Source organism: Pteropus medius, unplaced genomic scaffold (genome assembly GCF_902729225.1).
Source record: "Pteropus medius unplaced genomic scaffold, Ma_sr-lr_union100, whole genome shotgun sequence".
Lineage (NCBI taxonomy): Eukaryota > Metazoa > Chordata > Mammalia > Chiroptera > Pteropodidae > Pteropus > Pteropus medius.
The window spans coordinates 277,332-295,111 of NW_024343732.1; the positions used below are offsets into that span (position 1 = coordinate 277,332).

At 48.1% G+C, this 17,780-nt stretch overlaps 1 protein-coding gene across 2 annotated transcripts; it reads right to left on the reverse strand.

Moving 5' to 3' along the window:
- Nucleotides 1-233: 233 nt before the first annotated feature.
- On the reverse strand, nt 234-17,770 carry AKAP8 (A-kinase anchoring protein 8). Of its 2 annotated transcripts, none has more exons than XM_039867673.1 (14): nt 17,627-17,770; nt 15,150-15,188; nt 13,611-13,643; nt 12,821-13,097; nt 11,952-12,435; nt 11,314-11,443; nt 11,025-11,071; nt 9,864-9,897; nt 7,830-7,917; nt 5,695-5,836; nt 5,254-5,347; nt 4,693-4,823; nt 3,475-3,570; nt 234-2,009 (listed from the first exon to the last, which is right to left on the reverse strand). In XM_039867673.1, the coding sequence occupies exons 1-14, from the start codon at nt 17,643-17,645 to the stop codon at nt 1,416-1,418; spliced, it is 2,208 nt and encodes a 735-aa protein (XP_039723607.1). In that variant the 5' UTR covers nt 17,646-17,770; the 3' UTR covers nt 234-1,415. The 2 variants fall into 2 exon arrangements, with proteins under 2 accessions (XP_039723607.1, XP_039723608.1); XM_039867674.1 differs by lacking the exon at nt 17,627-17,770 and adding an exon at nt 16,907-17,387.
- Between the last annotated feature and the right edge of the window lie 10 nt (nt 17,771-17,780).

Here is a 17,780-nt window from a genome sequence, read left to right on the forward strand (position 1 = left end):
GGAAGAACCTCCCCTGAAATTTAGATAGATTTAATGACAATCCTTGGATTACTTTTACAAGAAAAACAACAAAAAGCAATTTCATAGTTATCTTTTTTCAGACTGCTGACGTTCAAGGCCATCAGCATTTTTGACTCAAGAGAAAAAGCTTTAAAGGGCATGTTCAACCTGTGACTAAGCCACATATATGCCCTATTAAGGAATGATGAGCAGAAACAATTCAGAGGCACCACTTTCTTGCTTATCGAAGTTTATTTTTTAGTTCTAACAATTGACTTTCTTCATAAATATTGACCTCACATCTCCAATAAGGCTCCCATGAATTAGTACCTGGTACATAGTAGATGCTCATCAAATATTTTTACTACCTCTTTTTAAATCATTTCCCATTGGCCAGTGCTTCCCCAAATGTGACATTTCAAAGGTCTACAGGGAAACAGACCTAGCAATATCATTTCAAAAGGGAGGGATCTTCCAATTCTTTTGATTATATGAATGTATAACTGGTGCTTGCTACACTTTAACACATGCTAGCTTTCCTTTTTCACAGATTCAGAAACCTCCAAAGGAACAGTATTTATCTAAAATGAAATGTTCATTACATTTATTTTTTTATAGATAGCATCTATGGCAATTTATATTGGTTTTCCACTCGTGAGAATGACATCAAGTTTTGTTTTTAAATATATTTGAGGAAATAACTCAATTTGAAGGAAAAAACTCTGAAGTAATGCAGAGATGGAACACAAATGAGGTAAAAAAAAATTGTGAAGGTGGTTCACCAAGGACTCAAGATTGGGGAACATGCCTTAGGCAAAAAGTATCCTCATTTCTAAAGGGCAAGTGGGTGTGCTTCCCACGGTGCAGATATGTCAGATTCATCAGGCCTTTGAGAGTTCACTGATGTGACAGAACCAGCATCACATATTAACGAGATTCTGCTACATCTTGTGAGGATCACACACCATTCAGTGGGCTACAAAAGCAGAGGTCAAAAACTGATGCCAAAGCAAATTCTTGAAATCTAAAAAAAATCTTTATAAAGATATATCCTAGTAATGAGCTGCTCCCAGACAAAATAATAAAAAAAGGGCATCCAGCCAGTAGCTGTATTTAACAAGCAAAGTATCATCGAAATCTAATTACCCAACTTTTATTATTCCAACTGCAGTGCAGAGAGGTCACAGCTGCTTGGGGGGGAATGTACAACTTCTGCAGCCTTCAAACCGAAGCAGAAAGCCACCCAACTCTATAAGACAAGCCTGTGAGGTACACTTTTCTGAAATAAATGGCTAGGTCTCTTCACCAAAGTAAGTTTTCAGAATATTCCAGTAACATACACCCTAGTACTGTTTACAAACCAAAGAAAGGGCAATGCATCATATAACACACCCCTTGAAACAAGGAGAGGATGATCATTCTGTGGGAATAACATCTTTGGACTCCACATCAGTCTGTTCTACTTCAGCTTCCATGGCCGCTGGGGCAGGAGCAGTGGCTGTTACGGCACTTTCTGCCTCTGCTACACTTCTGGCCTCAGCAGCTTCACCTCCGGCCTCGGCAGCTTCACCTCCGGCCTCGGCAGCTTCACCTCCGGCCTCGGCAGCTTCACCTCCAGCCTCGGCAGCTTCACCTCCAGCCTCGGCAGCTTCACTTCCAGCCTCAGCAGCCTCACTTCCCGACTGGGCAGTGTCACCTCCAGCCTCTGCTACAGCATTACCTTTCTCAGATGCCATTCCACGAGTTGTCTTTGCTTCCAGTAGCTGTTCAGGATGGGGACGACTAAGAACCTCTGCTGTGTCCACAGGGCCTTCCCCTTCAGCCAACATTTCACTACTTTCTGGAGCAGGCACTCCTTCCCCTTCTACTGCCTTCACTGCTGCTGTAATCACCTCAGCTAAGACTTCTGCAGCCACCTCCTCAGGTGTCTCTTCCTTATCCTCACCTCCTAAATTGTCATCTCCTTCGATTTCTGGATCAACGGCTTCACTGGTGAAAGGGTCTTCACCCTGGTGAAGAAACACAGGTCAGCAGTCTAAAGAACTGTCCAAATAAGAGATGGAACTGGCCCAGGTTGCTGGGAGCTGTTTTAATGATGGGCAGTCAACAAGACAAATACTTTACACTAACTACACCAGGTGAGTTAATCCTATAGGCTCTCAGTACCTAGAGTCAGAAAAAACATCTCAGAGAAGCTTCACCAGAACTATTTTACTCTTTTTATTCAAGCATATAACCATGAGGAAAAGTTAAAAAAGACCTATCATCCAAACCAAATTAAAAATAAAAAAGAGCCTCATAGCATGAAGTTAAGACTATTTTAAATTTTAGCTTCATTTAAGCTCACAGCCCTGGCATGAGGGTTTATCCCTATTCCACAGAAAAGGAAATGAGACTCAAAGATCAGTAACTTGCCAGAGATCATACAGCTGTTAAACATCAGTAAGGAGTCAAACCCAAGTCAGAAGCCAAACTTCTCAGGAGCATATGCTAAAACTGTCTTTAGAAAAAGAAAACTAAATATTGTCACTACCAGATTAGGAAATGTGTTTTAAAATTTGGTGATTAGAAGCTTGAGTCTACATCTGACTCCAAAGACTTTAAATCTGTTTAGGCCACAAGGTAAAACACTGATCTCTCATGGTTCTTAAATTGGTTACAGTAAGTCCTCGCTTAATGTCATCGACAAGTTCTGGGAGTTGTGGATAAACGATATATAACAAAATCAATTTGCCACAGGCTAACTGATATAAACAAGAGTTAAGTTTCCATGGTATTTCATCAACATTATAATTAAATAACGTTGAACTAAATGCCATGGAGGACCTTTAATGGATAGAATGAACTGTCAAAAATTGAAGTATCTGATAACTGAGAAGAGGGCAAACAGGTCCTAGCCAGGCTATGCTGGAGCTTAACTACCAGCCTCAAATATTGGAGTCAAAGGGCTGAGCATTTTAGCAAAATGGGCTTTCCAAGGAGGAACCAGGGACTCTTACAACTTCTCTCCAGGGTACCCTTTGAGATTTTTATTACTCTGCTCCTGTCACTATGGCTCAGTGGTTGTGGCACCTCTGGCTCTTCCCTTTGTCTCGATCCTCCATTTCACTGTTGGCTGACTCTGCCAGCAAAACCTCTTTTTAGCTTCTTTCGTGGACAATTATCTACCTTGGGTTTTTTTTTTAAAGCATCTCATCGTCTGCTCAGTATTTTATGGCTAGATAAGGTTTCTCATGGTAAGAGTCTACACCACTGTTCAGACTAATCAAGCAGAACCACATCCTAGAGTTCCCAGGCAAGCACTGTGTCTCAGGATATCCAGTTGTGGAATTTCCAAACATGACACATTCCAAGATCTCTCACTTCTTCAAAAGACTCAAATGTTAAATACTGCACTCGAGATACAATTCCATACTCGGAGTTAACCCTCTGTTTCAAAAGCTTTTCCTGTCCACTAGATTCCTAAACACGAACCTTGAGGTATTTTTCCAGCATCTTCACTATATGTCTGTTGTTCAGAACACTCTTAGCCACGTGGAGACTTGTTTTCTTGAACTGTTCAGCAGCCAACTGCAAAGGAAACCAAATGTGGGCTTTTAAAAATGGCACAAGTTGGAGGAGCAAGAGAACACATCAGCCAGGCTACAGCGAGTTGCTGAGATCAGCCATATGCAGAGATGACTAACATCTTTCTTCAAAAAGGCAAATCCTAAAGTGCCAGACTCCAAGAGAGAGAAAGAAGGCACTAATTAGAGATATCAGAACTGACACCATGAAATGGCACAGAAAAGTCTGATAATCTTAAAAGATAAAAGCACAATACACCACTGATATCCAGGTACCATGTGCATAAGCAAGGATGAAACAAAAGTATTTACAGAATAGAAACTTTGTGGACTAAGTAGGAAAAAAGGGCAAGCTTTTTCTTTTCAACTGAATTATACTGACTTTATTAGTTCAATAGCGAAAGTGTGAATGCTCCAAAGCAGAGCTTGACATGCACATAGTAATTCCTTGTTTACTGTATGCTTTTGGCTACTCTTTAATAATACTAGCAGATGAGCAGGAAGGTATTGATACCACCATTTCATAGTTGGGTAAACTAAGGACAGAGATGTTAAACCAGGGGTCAGCAAGCTACTGCCAGTGGGCCAAGTGCAGCCACACCCATTTATTCACTTAGTGTTGTCTGTGGCTGTTTTCGCCCATCAATAGCAGACTTGTTGGACAGAGACCTTCTGGCTTGCAAAGCTAAAAATGTTTACAGTGTGACCCTTTACAGAAAAATTTACTGACCTTGAACTAAACCTTTAGCCTCAGGCTCCATCAGCTAGTAAGGACCAAATAGGTCCTGAACTCTGGATTCCCTAGGCCACTCTGTTCTGAATGGCCCTCAGCTTATAGAAAAATCAGTTTTTTAGCAGATGACGAATTGACTGTGGTTTACAGGGAATATTCTTAAAATATTCTCAGCTACTATATTTAATCAATTCTAAGCAATACCTTTTCTGACATTTTAATAGAAATGGGGGTGCACGTTACAATCAATTGGTGAAATGACAGACTTGATGGAATATGGCAAGAGCTCCTAAAGATGTTAGCATTCCCCAAAAGACACAGAAGGTTCTGAACCCCACCAGCTGTCAGCCTAGGAAGGCTCACCCCGCCAACCCGCACCAGGAGGGGACTCACCCGGCGGTTGTGATTGTGGTCGACAGAGTGCAGATGCCGCTGGAGGAGCTGGTGCTGTGCAGGGATCAGCATGTCACAAGCCAGGCAGTGAGCAGCCTCGATCTTCTTGAAGAAGTGCTCCTGGCCAATCCCTGTTGATGGAACTCAAGTCATGTGGGGACTGGGACAGCATGCAAGTGATGCAGCCTCCAATAAGACCCACCATTTTCTCCCTGCAAACCTCTCTAGGGATTCAGTTAGGACAGAATCAGAGACGGACATCACCTGCCTTCCAGCAGGAGTGTGGGGTCAGAATAGCCAGCCTCTACACTACTGTATTCATTACTTCAACTTTTCTCATCCTTTGGTCCAAGGAGGAAAAAAACTTTGAGTGCTTTACATCATTCTGGTATGTTACCTATAGAGCTTCGATCTACATTATGCCACACTCAAGGGCCTCTTTTCTAACTGCCCCTCCCTGGGTCTTCACGTCACATCCTCAGCAGCCCTGCGCTGGCTGTATACGAAGTCACATGCCTTAGCGCCATGTGGAACAGCACACATCCCAGGATCACAACTCACCTTTGAAAGGGTCTGGTTTTGGTTTTGCGCTTTCCTTCTCCATCAGTTCCTGTCGCCGCTTCTCAATCTTCTTATTCCTGTTTACAATGTATTCCTGGAGGGATTGGGAGACAACACCAAATGAAGTCAGGAGAGGGTAACACATGTGGGTATATCTCAACTATACCAGAGGCAGCTCATCACGGTGGCTGCAAGGCCTAGTGATGACAGCCTTGTCTCAGCTGCCCTGAGGGTGGGAAGACGGCTATCAGAGAAGCTAGTGGGAACGACAATGGTTGGATCTCTCGATTGTCCCTCTGACATGGGGACTTGAAAAACTGTTATTCTGGAAATAGAATCCTTGAACAAGTTTGGGCCTTTTATTTCCCTTCTCTTCTTTGACAGATGTGACACCTGTAGAATCATTTGGAAACAATGTGACAGAGGCCAAGTGTGACTCACCTGGAGGAATTCCACCGTCTTGTCAGGTAGCTTGGTACTTATAAACCGCAATGTTTCTTTGTGAAATTTACTTTGCAAATGCTTCTGGATTTCTTCATCTTCAAAGCTACGAAACTTGCACACAGAACAAGCAAACTGAATCCTGGAGAAGACAGACGAAAATAAGCAGTGATGCAGGAGTAACTGGTTCATCTCTGGTTAGAACTGAAACGGAAATAAAAAAGTAATTTCTGAACCAAGACTTCTGACTTCTCATGGGGCATCAAGAGTAACAGTTATCTCGTTTTCCCACCTTAAGAATGAGGGTACAACCTCAAAGTATTTCAGGAAGATGATTCATGCAGCAATTCACTACCATAGCAGTGTTTCTGGCCCAAAGGTCCTCAAGAGAACACCCTAAGGTGGAGACTATCCAGAACTCCCTCAACCTCCAGCTCACTGCTCTAGGGGCACAGTACCCAACATCACAGCTTCTCAGACGTGTTTCTTTTGCATCTACTGGTATGATGCAAGGCAACCCCATTTTATATGACAGAGGATTTCCCAAAGAACTCACACAATTCAAAACTCATGACCTAAGATCAATTCTCCTACAGGACTCAATGTGAACAGGTCACATTAAATTCTATGGATAAAAACAAGTTTGTCACATGCTTTCGAATGCAATCACGCTATAAGGTGAGAGCAGAGTGGCCTAAAGGCCCCCACAGTGGAGTGCTGCTTCCCTTGGCTGTGCCGAGGAGCCTCTGGACTTTCTGGGATAAGGGCGCAGGCCCCACAACATTCAGGACTCCTCTTCTGCCAACTAAGAGTTCTGCCAGCTCCTAGTGCTTGGCACTGGATCTCTCGACAAGCGCCACAAGCTTCTGTAGACACTCCTGACAGACAAGTGAAGAGAAATTTCACCTAGGCCCTATGTGCAGGACTGTCAGGAAGCTACTGAAAAAATGTAGGGCTCATGCATCCCAGCTGCCTTTTTACCTCCCCTATGCTAATGGTTCTAAATCTCTCTGACCTCAGTCACTAGACCAAAGTCTAAAGATTCTGTTAAAAAATGACATCTGCTCCCATGTGGCATGAAAATAGATTGATTCTAGCCATCACTTAACTCTTCTGTTTAACAAGAGTTTCAATGAATTTCTGTGACTTAGAAGCTACTACTTTTTGGTTCCTGGCTTTCTTGCCTCTTTAGCCTTTTTTTTGGACATTCTTTGAATAAGAAAACCACTACACCAGGGGAGCCGAAAGGGCAAGGAATACCCCTCAAGTCATAAAGAACCTATGCATAGAGGAACAGCTCTGTGTGGTTAAGGCCTTGGCAACCAAATGCTCCCACAGTCACCGGTGATCTATGTTTCTAGTCAGCAGCCACTTGATCACTGAATAGGGAGAGGCAGCCAGTGTGGTCACACCAACACCCTTTGGGCTTTGTGCTTTTGTACGTTTTTTTTCTTTTTAAAGACAATCTTAGGGGCAAGGGTGGGGGGGGGGTGGGGGGGGGGCTCCATAGTGTAGTGGTTAGCACATCTGCTTTACATGTAGAAGGTCCCGAGTTCGTGCCCCAGGTAGAACCACGGACCATACCCCGGGTGCACCAGGCCCTGGGTGAGCACCCCGAACATGTGGGAAGAGATGCCTCATCTTCAGAGATCCAGTTAAGGGGAAATAGCAACATCCGTAGGTCAGGGGTGGAAGTGTGTGTGGGTGTGTGTGGGCGGGGATTAAAGAGGAGAAAAGAAATAAAGACAATCTTAAAGATAACATCTATACATATGTAATTGCTTCCAGTCTGGATTTGGACAAGGCACCCGAGTACCTCCTTAGCCAACTCTGCTGAATGAAGAGCACTTGTCTGAGATGACAGACACAAGCCAGAGAACAAAGGAACTCCCCACAGGCCTGCGGGAGGGCAACAGAGACCTCTGCAGGGCACATGAGGGCCACATGGACCCGCCAGCAAGGAGGTGATTCCATGTGTTTCTCAAGTTTTGTCTCCTATCGCTCTGACTAGGATATCCTCCCAGATGCCTGGAGTCGGCTCAAACCAGGTTCTCCCTGAACTCCAGAATAAAGCAGATGAGCTCAGAAGAGTCTTGACAATGCCCAGGTCCAGCCAACCTCTTCTGCCTTCTCACCTGTCAGCTGCTCGATCTCGCATCCTGTCTCTCCTCCTTTGCTTTTCCCTTCTTTTCTTCATTTCATCATCCTCATCGTCCTTCTCTCCTGCAACAGAGAAGTCCCTTCGAGACCCTCTGCAGAGCCCCCAAAAGGAACTGAGCACCAAGGCCTTGATGGGGCTGCAGCTTGGCCACCGCACCCTGCACCCTGCCGCTGCCTCCACGCGCAACAGGGTCAGGACACCCTGAGGATCCAAGGGGCTGTCAAAGGCTCCCAACAATGATGGGCCTTTGATAAGCACCCTTGGGAGTTTCTAGGGAAGACACTTCACTCCCCCCATGGCCTGATAAGGGGACATGGGCCAGGGACATGGCCCACCCGTCCCACTCACACTATGGCCCACCTGCTCTGTCCTTCCCTATTCTGCTTTTCCAATCCAGTCCCCTGAGTGGGTCTTCTCCCAACATCAGTTAAGAGAGAGAGAAGCAGTTCTTCCCAGGTAACGAGGCAGCAGCTAGAAGGCCTCAGAAAATAAAGCTGTTCTACCGCCCTCCGTCCCGCCTCCAGGTGAACTGTGATGACCGTCCCGTTGGCCTCCTCTGAACTAGGGCCTCAGCAGGTCTGACAGTCCTTGCTGGCCCAAACTCTATCTTCCACTCACAAAAACTGTCACTCTAGGGCTTTCCCAGGGTTACACGGGAAGCAGTCCTAGAAAGAAAAGTGGGAAGAGACCCATCGGTCCTTCGTCCGTCCCCTGGGGCCAGCGCAAAAGCTCCTCTGAGAGCTGTGCAGCCCGGCATCCCAGCATGAGGCCAGGCCGGGTCACCGCGGCTCAGGGCCAGGGCCAGACACTGAAACAGTTGGATAAGCATCTGAACTGTAACCCCTACCCCTGATGCCAGTCACGAGACTGTCCCACGAAGATGGCGACCGGCGTGCGCTGCTCAGAAGCCTCTCAAAAGGGCGTGTGGGACTTTTGGCAAGAGGTCACTGCCTGAAACTATTACTGCTGTTTAATAGCAAAGTCATTCCGGGTAGGTAGCAGGACCTGCGCGCAATAAACATGTCACCTTTGCTTTAGCATTTTCCCCGCTGCATGAGCTGCTCAACGCTGTATGGTCCCATGCTATAGAACAATTGCTTCAATAAGCAGAGTGGGAGGACTTCAGAGGGTTGGCTAAGGCTGAACACCTAAGGGAAGAAAAATCTAAGCCAGGGGCCTTCAAAATTTATGTGAGCAGAGCCACAAGGAGCCAGCCAGTAATTCTTGGGGAAACTAGCTACAGACAGACCCATGGAAACAGGAAAATAAACAAGTGGCTTCTGGGTAAGCTCAAAGCCATGGTGTCTCTATTTCTCCATGTCCCCGAGAGGTTTAACATGGCTCTGCTCCTGCCTCTGACTTTGAATTCTTAGGTCTCTGGCACTGGAACTGACGAGACCTGCTGAGCAACGACTGCCTCTGGAGGATCTGGGCCAGGTATACCTGACAGGCCTCCCCCATGCCCCAAGCTCCCCACCCAGGCAATGCCTGAATTCTATTCCACACAGCGACGTGCACTGCAGTTGCCAGTACCCCCACCATAGAGGCTGAGAGCACAGCCCTGGGCTGGCAACTAAGGGAACTATGCAAAAAATGAAGCTCAGGAGAAAACAGTACAGGGAACTGCATTGGACAAGGGGGATCAGAGAAGACAGGCTGGAGGACACCTTTCATTTCTTTCTTATGTTTCTGAGACTCCCTTTCCTACCACTGTAACCTGTTGCAAATACCCAGAGATGAGTTTCCCCCTTTCTCTCCATAGCCTGCACTGAGTGAGGCCAAAAGACCTGTTTCCAAGCCAAGTGCTGCTCCAAACACTGGAGCGAAGCCTCAAGGTGAGTGCCACGGCCAAGGCCCACCTAGCGGCCACAGCCCCTCTTCTACCCTGAGCGGCCAGCCCCTCCATCCAGGCCCGACTTGATCAGAAGCCCAGCCAAGCTGGGAGCAGTAAGTGCAAAACTGTCAGACAGACACAGGAAAGCTCAAAGGAACACTGGGTGATGCCTACCTCTCTGCCTTCCAGAATCGAAGAATTCATCCTCCTGAAAAAGGACACACACGAAGTTGGGGAATGAGCTGGAGATTCCAGATATCCCCACACCAGCCCGGCTCCCTGCCACCACCTTGTGGCCACTGTGCCACCAGGAACCCAGCCAGTATTTCAGGACAAGGCCCAGGGCCAGGGGATGGAGCCTGAGTATGTCCTGTCACTACTCCTGGTTGCCTTCTGAAATTCTGTAATGATGACTAACTTGTTTTTGAATTAAAGTCACTGACCCTTTATCGGCTCTTTTAAAGCTAAAGAATGACTGCTGGCAATGTACACCTGGCACAGCTCTGCATATGGGAATGCCAGGAGCTCATTCATCAACTGCATGTCAAGAATCCCTGATTTGTAAGATGCTAGTTCCAGCGGTCTTTACTGAAAATGGGTTTTACCAAGTTTCCCAGCCATTTGTTTATATTTACCAAACTAGTACGGGTAAAAATCATCTAACTGAAAATTGAAACAGTCCATTCCTTAAATATTGAGCTGAAGATTAAATTAACAATCAGCAGGTACATACACAGAGATTCTCAGACTCAGTCTAAGCAAGCTAGATAGGGTGAGGGCCCTCAGAAAAGCTAAAAGTTCACTGTATCCTCTTCCCCTAAACCACCTTACCATCAGAAGCACCTGGACAAAGCCTTCACACACCCAGATCTCTAGGCCTTGCCCCAGACTTGGACCAGAATTTGCAGAGGGTGGCAAAGGCTTGCTCCCCAGATCCTTATGCATGGCTGGCTTTTAACAGCAGTTTCCCATGACTGGTTGGAAGAACTAAGGGACATGGATATTGCACAGAACTGGCAGCAAATGAGTTTTTAGTGCATGTTTAGAAGCCTCAGTCTGCACAGCCACTGCACTTACCATGTGTGCAGCTAGGCCCATCACTAAAAGGACACAGGAGTGGATGAGAAGGGGCTGGGAATTTTTTCAGGAAGGGGAGGAGTGTTGCAAGTAGAAAACTCTTAAAAACCTAGCTGCAAGTTAGGGTATTAAATCCACTCATGAGGTAGATATGAGTCTACCACTGCAGTTGTTCCCACCTCTGTGAAAAAGAAGCTAAAATAAGGAATAAATCCTGCACTAGAGACAAAGAAAGCCAACCAGTGAAGATGGACTTACACCCCTGAATTCTTCATCTCCCGACCGGAAGTCACCAGCTCCATCATCTACCAGACACAAAGGAATAGGGAAAGTCAGCCCCTCAGCAGTTGGCCCACTCCTCTTTCACCCTCCCAAACTCACTGTCCAGAGTGACCGAGCTTCTCATGACTACAGTGGGGGCTGTGGGAGCCCAGCTGACACATGGTACCCTTGGGTTTCCACATGCACATTGTACAGACAGGCAGGCAGAACATCAAGCAACTGACTCATCTTCACCCAACCAAGCCTACAAGCCCCCAGAATGTACCGTTTTCAGAAAAATCTCCTTCGCTGTCAGCCCGGGCCTGTTTGCTGTCTGGCTCATCGTAGATTTGCAACTGCTTCCGTTTCCTGCCCATGCCGTCTGGGCCACAGCGATCAAACCCTCTCCACCTGGGCTACAGACACAAGCACATCCCAATGTACTGTTTACTCAGACTGTTAAGATACCCCAGAGAAATGAAGAATGGAGAGATTGTCAAGATCAAAGAATGAAAGTAGGTAAGGTCTTTTTAGAGCGCCAAAAAAAGATAACACAGTTAAAATCATTCCTCCCTCCAAATTTTATGCTGAAAGAAGCAAGACACATAAGGCTACATATTACATAACTGCATTCATATGAAATGTCCAGAACAGGGAAATCCAGAAACACAGAAAGTAGGTTAATGGTTACCAGCGGCTGGGCAGAGAACAGGGAGTGATTGCTAATAGAAGTTTCTTTCTGGGTTGATGGAAATGTTCTAAAATTAGATGGTGGTAATGGCTGCACAATTCTGTACACTTTTACTAAAACTGAATTGTACACTTAAAAACGAGTGAATCTTAGCCTGTGAATTTTACCTCAATAAAGCTGTTTAAAAAAAAAAAAAAGTAAAGAATGAAAGTTAGAATTTCACAAGGGCTTACCCGATCCCTTATCCGGTTCTGTGACTGGCCACATCCGTAGGGCACAGAGTTTTCATAACTGCCCGCCCCCTGCATGCCCATCATGCCATAGTTGGGGGCCATGGACTGGGAGAAGAGGGAAGGCAGGGGCCTGCTAGGGGAGGGGCCTCCCAGGCCCCGGCCACCCGTGTAGTTCATCTCGCTCCAGGGAGCAGACAAGGGCTCAGAGGCAGCAGATGGGGGCATGAAGGGCTCGCTTCGCATGAAGGTGCTGGGGTTGCTCCGATCCTGAAAGCGGCTCTGGCCCCGGCCGCGCATGAAGCCATCGAGGGAGCCCCGCTCACGGGCAGGGTCCCTGCAGTCGCTGTACTGACTGCCAAAGCCACCATTGCGGTCAGGCCCCAGATCAAAGTCATAGTCATAGCTGTAGCTGGGGCGGTAGGGATTGTGCTCTGGCAGGCACGGTCTGGAGTCATAGGAATCGAACGACTGGAAGCGGAAAGAACTGCAAAGAAAGCACATCGTCACTATATGCTCTAGACACAACCTCAAAACCTCCTCCAAAGCCGACCTCCCTGTACACAGAACAGTAAAGCAAACCAAACCACCATGTACCTCTCCTAAATGCTCAGAGGCAAAACAAACCAATACTCCCATCCGTATGTTGATGAATGAGAGGCATGAGCCTTTGGCCACAAGAACGGGGAGGCTCTGCTAGGTGCCTGGTGCAGAAATAAAAAGTCTGGCATAGTTTTGCAATAGTCATGCCCTAAGACCCACCAATCAGAAAAACAGCAAGTCCTATTATAAAAGCCCAAAGCTCCTGGGAGAGCGGGTGCCCACTCCTATCTGCACGGGATCCCCAGGGAAGGGCCCAGGTCCATAATCACCTCTCCCGGTCCTGCATGCCCTCCCCACCGCTGCTGCTCCCGCCCCTGCCTCCTTCCTTAGACATCATGTCCAAACGCTGATTGATCTTGGCAATGAGCGAGTCAGTATTGTCGGTGCACGGCTCTGGGCCATAAGAAGCCATATGCATAGCAGGGCCCCCAGCCACCAGGCCATCGCTGGCCTTGGTGGCCTCCCACGAGGCTGGGCCATAACTGTAGGTTGCTCCTGTGGTGACGCTGGTATTCTGGGCACCATAATAATTGTAGTTTTCATAACCTGCCAGAGAGAGGAAGAGCCAATTCAGCAGCCATCAGGCCAGTAGGCATATAGGGGGTGAGCACCCACTGCCTATAGAAAAGGAAGAGGGTCATGGGACCAAGCACAGCTGGCATCACCCACACTGCTCACTCACACTATCTCTATACAGCTCACAAGGGCAGCAGGAGGACAAGAGGAAAGCCTCAACTCTAAGCAGTGGGGTTTTTTGTGCCAAATCTTAAGACATGTTTCCCATCCAAAGCCAGAGGTGGCTGAGAGCCAGTAGTGGCAGTTAAGGTTGTAGACAAGCCCACCATGGAGCTACTGTTCCCAGAACACAAGCACAACCCCCTCCCCGCCTCCCCTGCAAATTTCCCTCGAGGCCTCCTCAGCACCTGAGGCCAGCCTGCTGAGCCTTCAGGAGAGCTAGGAGCACAGTTGGGAAGGGAGATGGGGTCCCTGCATCCCAGTTCCTCTGGGTGGCTGACCAGAGGCCCTCTTGCCCACCCATGGACCCCCAGAAGGGCCTACCTTGCCAGCTGGCCACACTAGTTCCATATGCACCTTAGAGGAAACAAAAACACATAAGAGCTTCATTTGCATAATGAAGGCTCCTGAGACACCCTTGCCTCACCTCAATTTTGAAGGACAGTTTACTCCACTATCCACAGGGAGAGGGCTACGAGTGGCTGTGGCAACGCTCCAGGAGGCACCCCTTGGTTGCCTATTGAGGCCAGGAAAGGCTGGAGCCCACTAGCTGTAAAACTCATTTCCTACAGAGCACTCAACTAAGCATAATCAGAGCTTCTTTCCTAGGCAAACCCAATATCCTCATCAGGGCAATGGAAAGGATGTTGCGGCCTTCCCAGGAAGCTCATCCATTGTGGGCCACTGGCCAAGAGGCCAGCACGCCAGGTCTCCAGGCAGAGCCCTTAAAAAGTACCAGCACTCACCATGAGCCAGAGCTAAGGCACTGCCAAAAACAGGGAGAATGCATTGGTGGAAAATCATGTCCCCAATTCAACTGAGCAAAGTGACATTGTGTGCCCGAGAAACATGGAAGGCTTCTTCCTGGGAAACTTGGTGATGGGTGGTGAAGTGACCCTGCCCCCCAAAGGTGTCAGGGGCAAGTCCCAGATTTAGGAAACTAAGGAAGCCTTCGTCCCATCCCCTGGAACAGATGCCACAAAAAGCAAAAAAATTTTGCAACCAGAGCACATTCTAGTCCTTAGCAGCACGATCTGGACTCCAAAGCAGAGTCAGCAAATAGGCCCTGTGCCAAATCTAGCCCATCGCCAGTTGTTGTACAGCCCACAAGCTAAGAATGGGTTTTATGTTTTTAAGTGGTTGAAGAAAAAAAAATCCAAAAAAAGTTTCATGACATATGCATTTTGACATGAAACACATCAATTACACGTTTATCGAAATTCATAGAATTATACATGTTTATCGAAATTCATAGAATTATACAACACAGGATAAATATTAACATAAACTATGGGCTGTAGATAATAACAGTGTATTAACATTACCTTATTAATTGTAACAAACATATCCTACCAATACAATATGTTAACAACAATGAAAACTGCAGAGATCAAAGTAGGGTGAACATGTGGAACTCTATAAACTATCTGCTCAATCTTACAAATCTAAAATTACTAAAAGTAGTCAACTAATTAAAAAATTCCTTGACTCACCCTCAGCTACTTATCTAGAATAAACACATTGCTAAAACAGACTATTTCATAACACATGAAAATTATATGGTATGCAAATATCAGTGTCCTTCAGTAATTATTATTGGCATACAGGCATATCAATTCACTTATAAATTGTCCATGGTAGCTTCTGTACTACAGAGACCACATAGCCTGCAAAGCTTAAAAAATTTACTATCTGGCCCTTTACAGAAATGGTTTCCTGGTCCCTGGGTTGGCCCTAGTGCCCCTATCCCTAATCAGCCTCTCCAGGCTACAATCCACTGTCCCCCAGTGCAGCTGTCATGCTGGTGCCTTGGGTCAGGGGTTGCAGGAGTCCATGTCTCCCCAAAAAGCAGGTCCCACTTACCCTGGGTGTTGGCAGGTCCAGCACTCCATGCCCCATAGCCTATAAACAGAAAACCTGAGTTAGAATCCTATGTGTCGCAGCAGAGAACAGGTACTTACTTCAGAGCAACTCTGAGGAGCCTTAAAGGGATCTCTCCAAAGGAGCTCAGTGCCAGCCTTACCAGAAAGCAGAATACCACAACACTGCCCCCTATATGTCATCCCATAGCTGGCTGATTGCACCATCACACTCCACTGGCCTGATGTCAAACAGGAAAAAAGAGAGGAGGGGAATGGGCCTTGAGCCAGCTCTGCTAGTTGCAGGCTGGGGGACCTTGGCCTAAGCCTCAACCAATAGCTGAACGTGACACAGGTTGAGCTGCCAGCAAGCCCATTATTAGGACAGTTCCATTCCCTACTTCTTGGCTCACCAACCAAGCAGCCATAAATGCACCATAACTGGAAACCCCATAACTTGGAATTTGGAGACAACTGTGCCTCTTTAGGCCTCACTTCCATGTGGCTTTAAACCTTCCAACGTTCCCCTAGGCTTTAGCCTGGCTCTAAGGCATCAGGCTGCACACCCCTCTGATGTTCCCCTTGCCACTCCAGACTCCCATGACAGCATCTGCCTGGTCCCCTCCCTCTTTGTCTCTATTCCTAGAGCCTGGCAAGGCTGGGCACAGGCAGCCATCCACATCTTTATGAATCAAGAATATAGTATACCCTGTCTCCCTTATCTGAACAACCCAAACCACTATCCGAATGCCTAATGTGTTCTGACACATCACAGGCACTGTGCACACATTAGCCAGTGTCAACGAATGCCATTCAAGAACAGGGAGCTAAGGCTTAGAGGTTAGAGGACTTGATCCAAAGTTATACTTAAGTTTGTCGCCCGTAGGGTATACCCTCCCAAGGCCACACAGTCTTCCACATCTGTGCCAAAAGAGGCAGAAAGCGGTTCTAACGGCAAGTGACCAGCTGTAGGGGAATTGGTCTAACAAAATGGCACAAACTACTCACGTAACCTCACAATTTTCTTTGAGGTAGGTACTATTTTCCCTTTGTAAAGACTTGAAAGGGTAAGTCACTTGCCCAAGATCATGGAGCTTGGGAATGAGTCAGGGAGCAACTGTCAAGGTTCAACGAGTCCTAGAAAGTCCAGGTGGAAAAGCTATAGGCTTCAGGGAAGCTACAGCATCTAAACTGAGCATGAAAAGTTCTTAGCAAGTAGAACGTGTGTGGGAAACCTCTCCAATTTAAGAATGAGCAGGATTACTGGCTGAAAGATCTGGTGGGAAGTCAAGAAAAGAATGATAAGACCCAGTCAGGCGAGAGAGCCAGGCTGACCCACCCCACAACCTATGGAGACACCTCGCATGCACCTCGGGGCCTACTTCTGCAATTCCTGTGGCCCGGGTCCTGTTAACGCTGCAACCTGTCAAGATGGGCACCTTCTCTAACTGCTGCAGCCATGATCAGACCGCCTGCTTCTTGAACCTCATATACCTGGATAGGAATCTGCATCTGATCAAACCCCATCACTCTGCATATTCCAACTGTTCCCTGCAAACTCGGCTCCCGACACAAAGCAAAGGCTTCCCAGGAGGCTCTGATTCTCAAAACGAAGAACAGTTTCCCTAACAAGGTTCGTTCTACCGCAGGCCCTGCAGCCCAAACGGGGAAAGGGCACATTCCCTCTTTACACAGTCCCCAGCACCTCCGCGCCACCATAAAGGATCGCCTGAAAGATAGCCCGCACCAATCTGCCACTACCTCAGGGCACGTCGAATTTCCAGCTTTGCACAAAGAAAAACCCAGCATCTGACTCATGGTCTCATCCTAGGCTGGCAGGAGCCAGGTCCACCGCACACGCCCCGTGAGACTGAGTCTCAGCGAGGATGAGCCCCGCAGAGGCCGCACGAGGCCCCGCCGCCCCGTAGCGCGGGGGTGGCAGGAAAAGGTCTGACCCCGCGCTGCCCGGAGGCCTACCGAGACTGGCCTTCCGGACAACGTGCGCCGCGCTGAGGCCCCCGCCAAGCCCCGCAAGTCCTGGGACAGGCCCTCAGCCGGGGAAAAAGGCCTCGCATCCCACGAGCTCCGGCCTTGGCTCCGCCCCCAGCGCCGCCATTTTGTGGCGTCTTCGGAAGGGAAAGAAGGGTCCGGCACCGGCGCGTTCGGCAGGGCGGGCGGCCTCACCGGCGCCGAGGGGCAAAAACATACCGGACGCCCCAAGGCGCCCCCCAAAGCCCGCCGCAGCGTTGGCTCGCTGGGCTCTGCCCACCTCCTCAGGAGCCGCCGGCCAATCGGCACGCAGCACTATGAGAGAGACGGCGCCGCAGTCCAATGAGCGGCGCGCGCGTGCTCCGGCCACCTCTCGGGACGGCCGAACTGTGGTAACCGCACTCGGGCGTAGGCCCCAGCCCGCGCCCTCTGGGTGGCGTACCCGGGGCAGCGCTTGCTCTCCCCACCCCGCACTGGGCCGCCGGGACCAACCTCCGTAGCCCTGCTCCATGTCTTCGGCTCGGCCCGCCAGCAGCCCCCTTTTCCTAGGCTGCCACCGGACGCATGCGCTCAACGAACCTCCCGCCGTCCGCTAATGGAAGACCGGGTGCGCACGTCACTCCTTCTGCGCGCTATCATTGGCTGG

What these genes read in the sequence shown, in the direction of transcription:
- AKAP8 (XM_039867673.1), bottom strand. An exon ending in GAGATGAAGAATTCAGGGGT is followed by an intron (nt 9,898 to 11,024) that starts GTAAGTCCATCT and finishes GTCCTTTTTCAG; the next exon opens with GAGGATGAATTCTTCGATTC. An exon ending in CGATTCTGGAAGGCAGAGAG is followed by an intron (nt 7,918 to 9,863) that starts GTAGGCATCACC and finishes TCTCTGTTGCAG; the next exon opens with GAGAGAAGGACGATGAGGAT.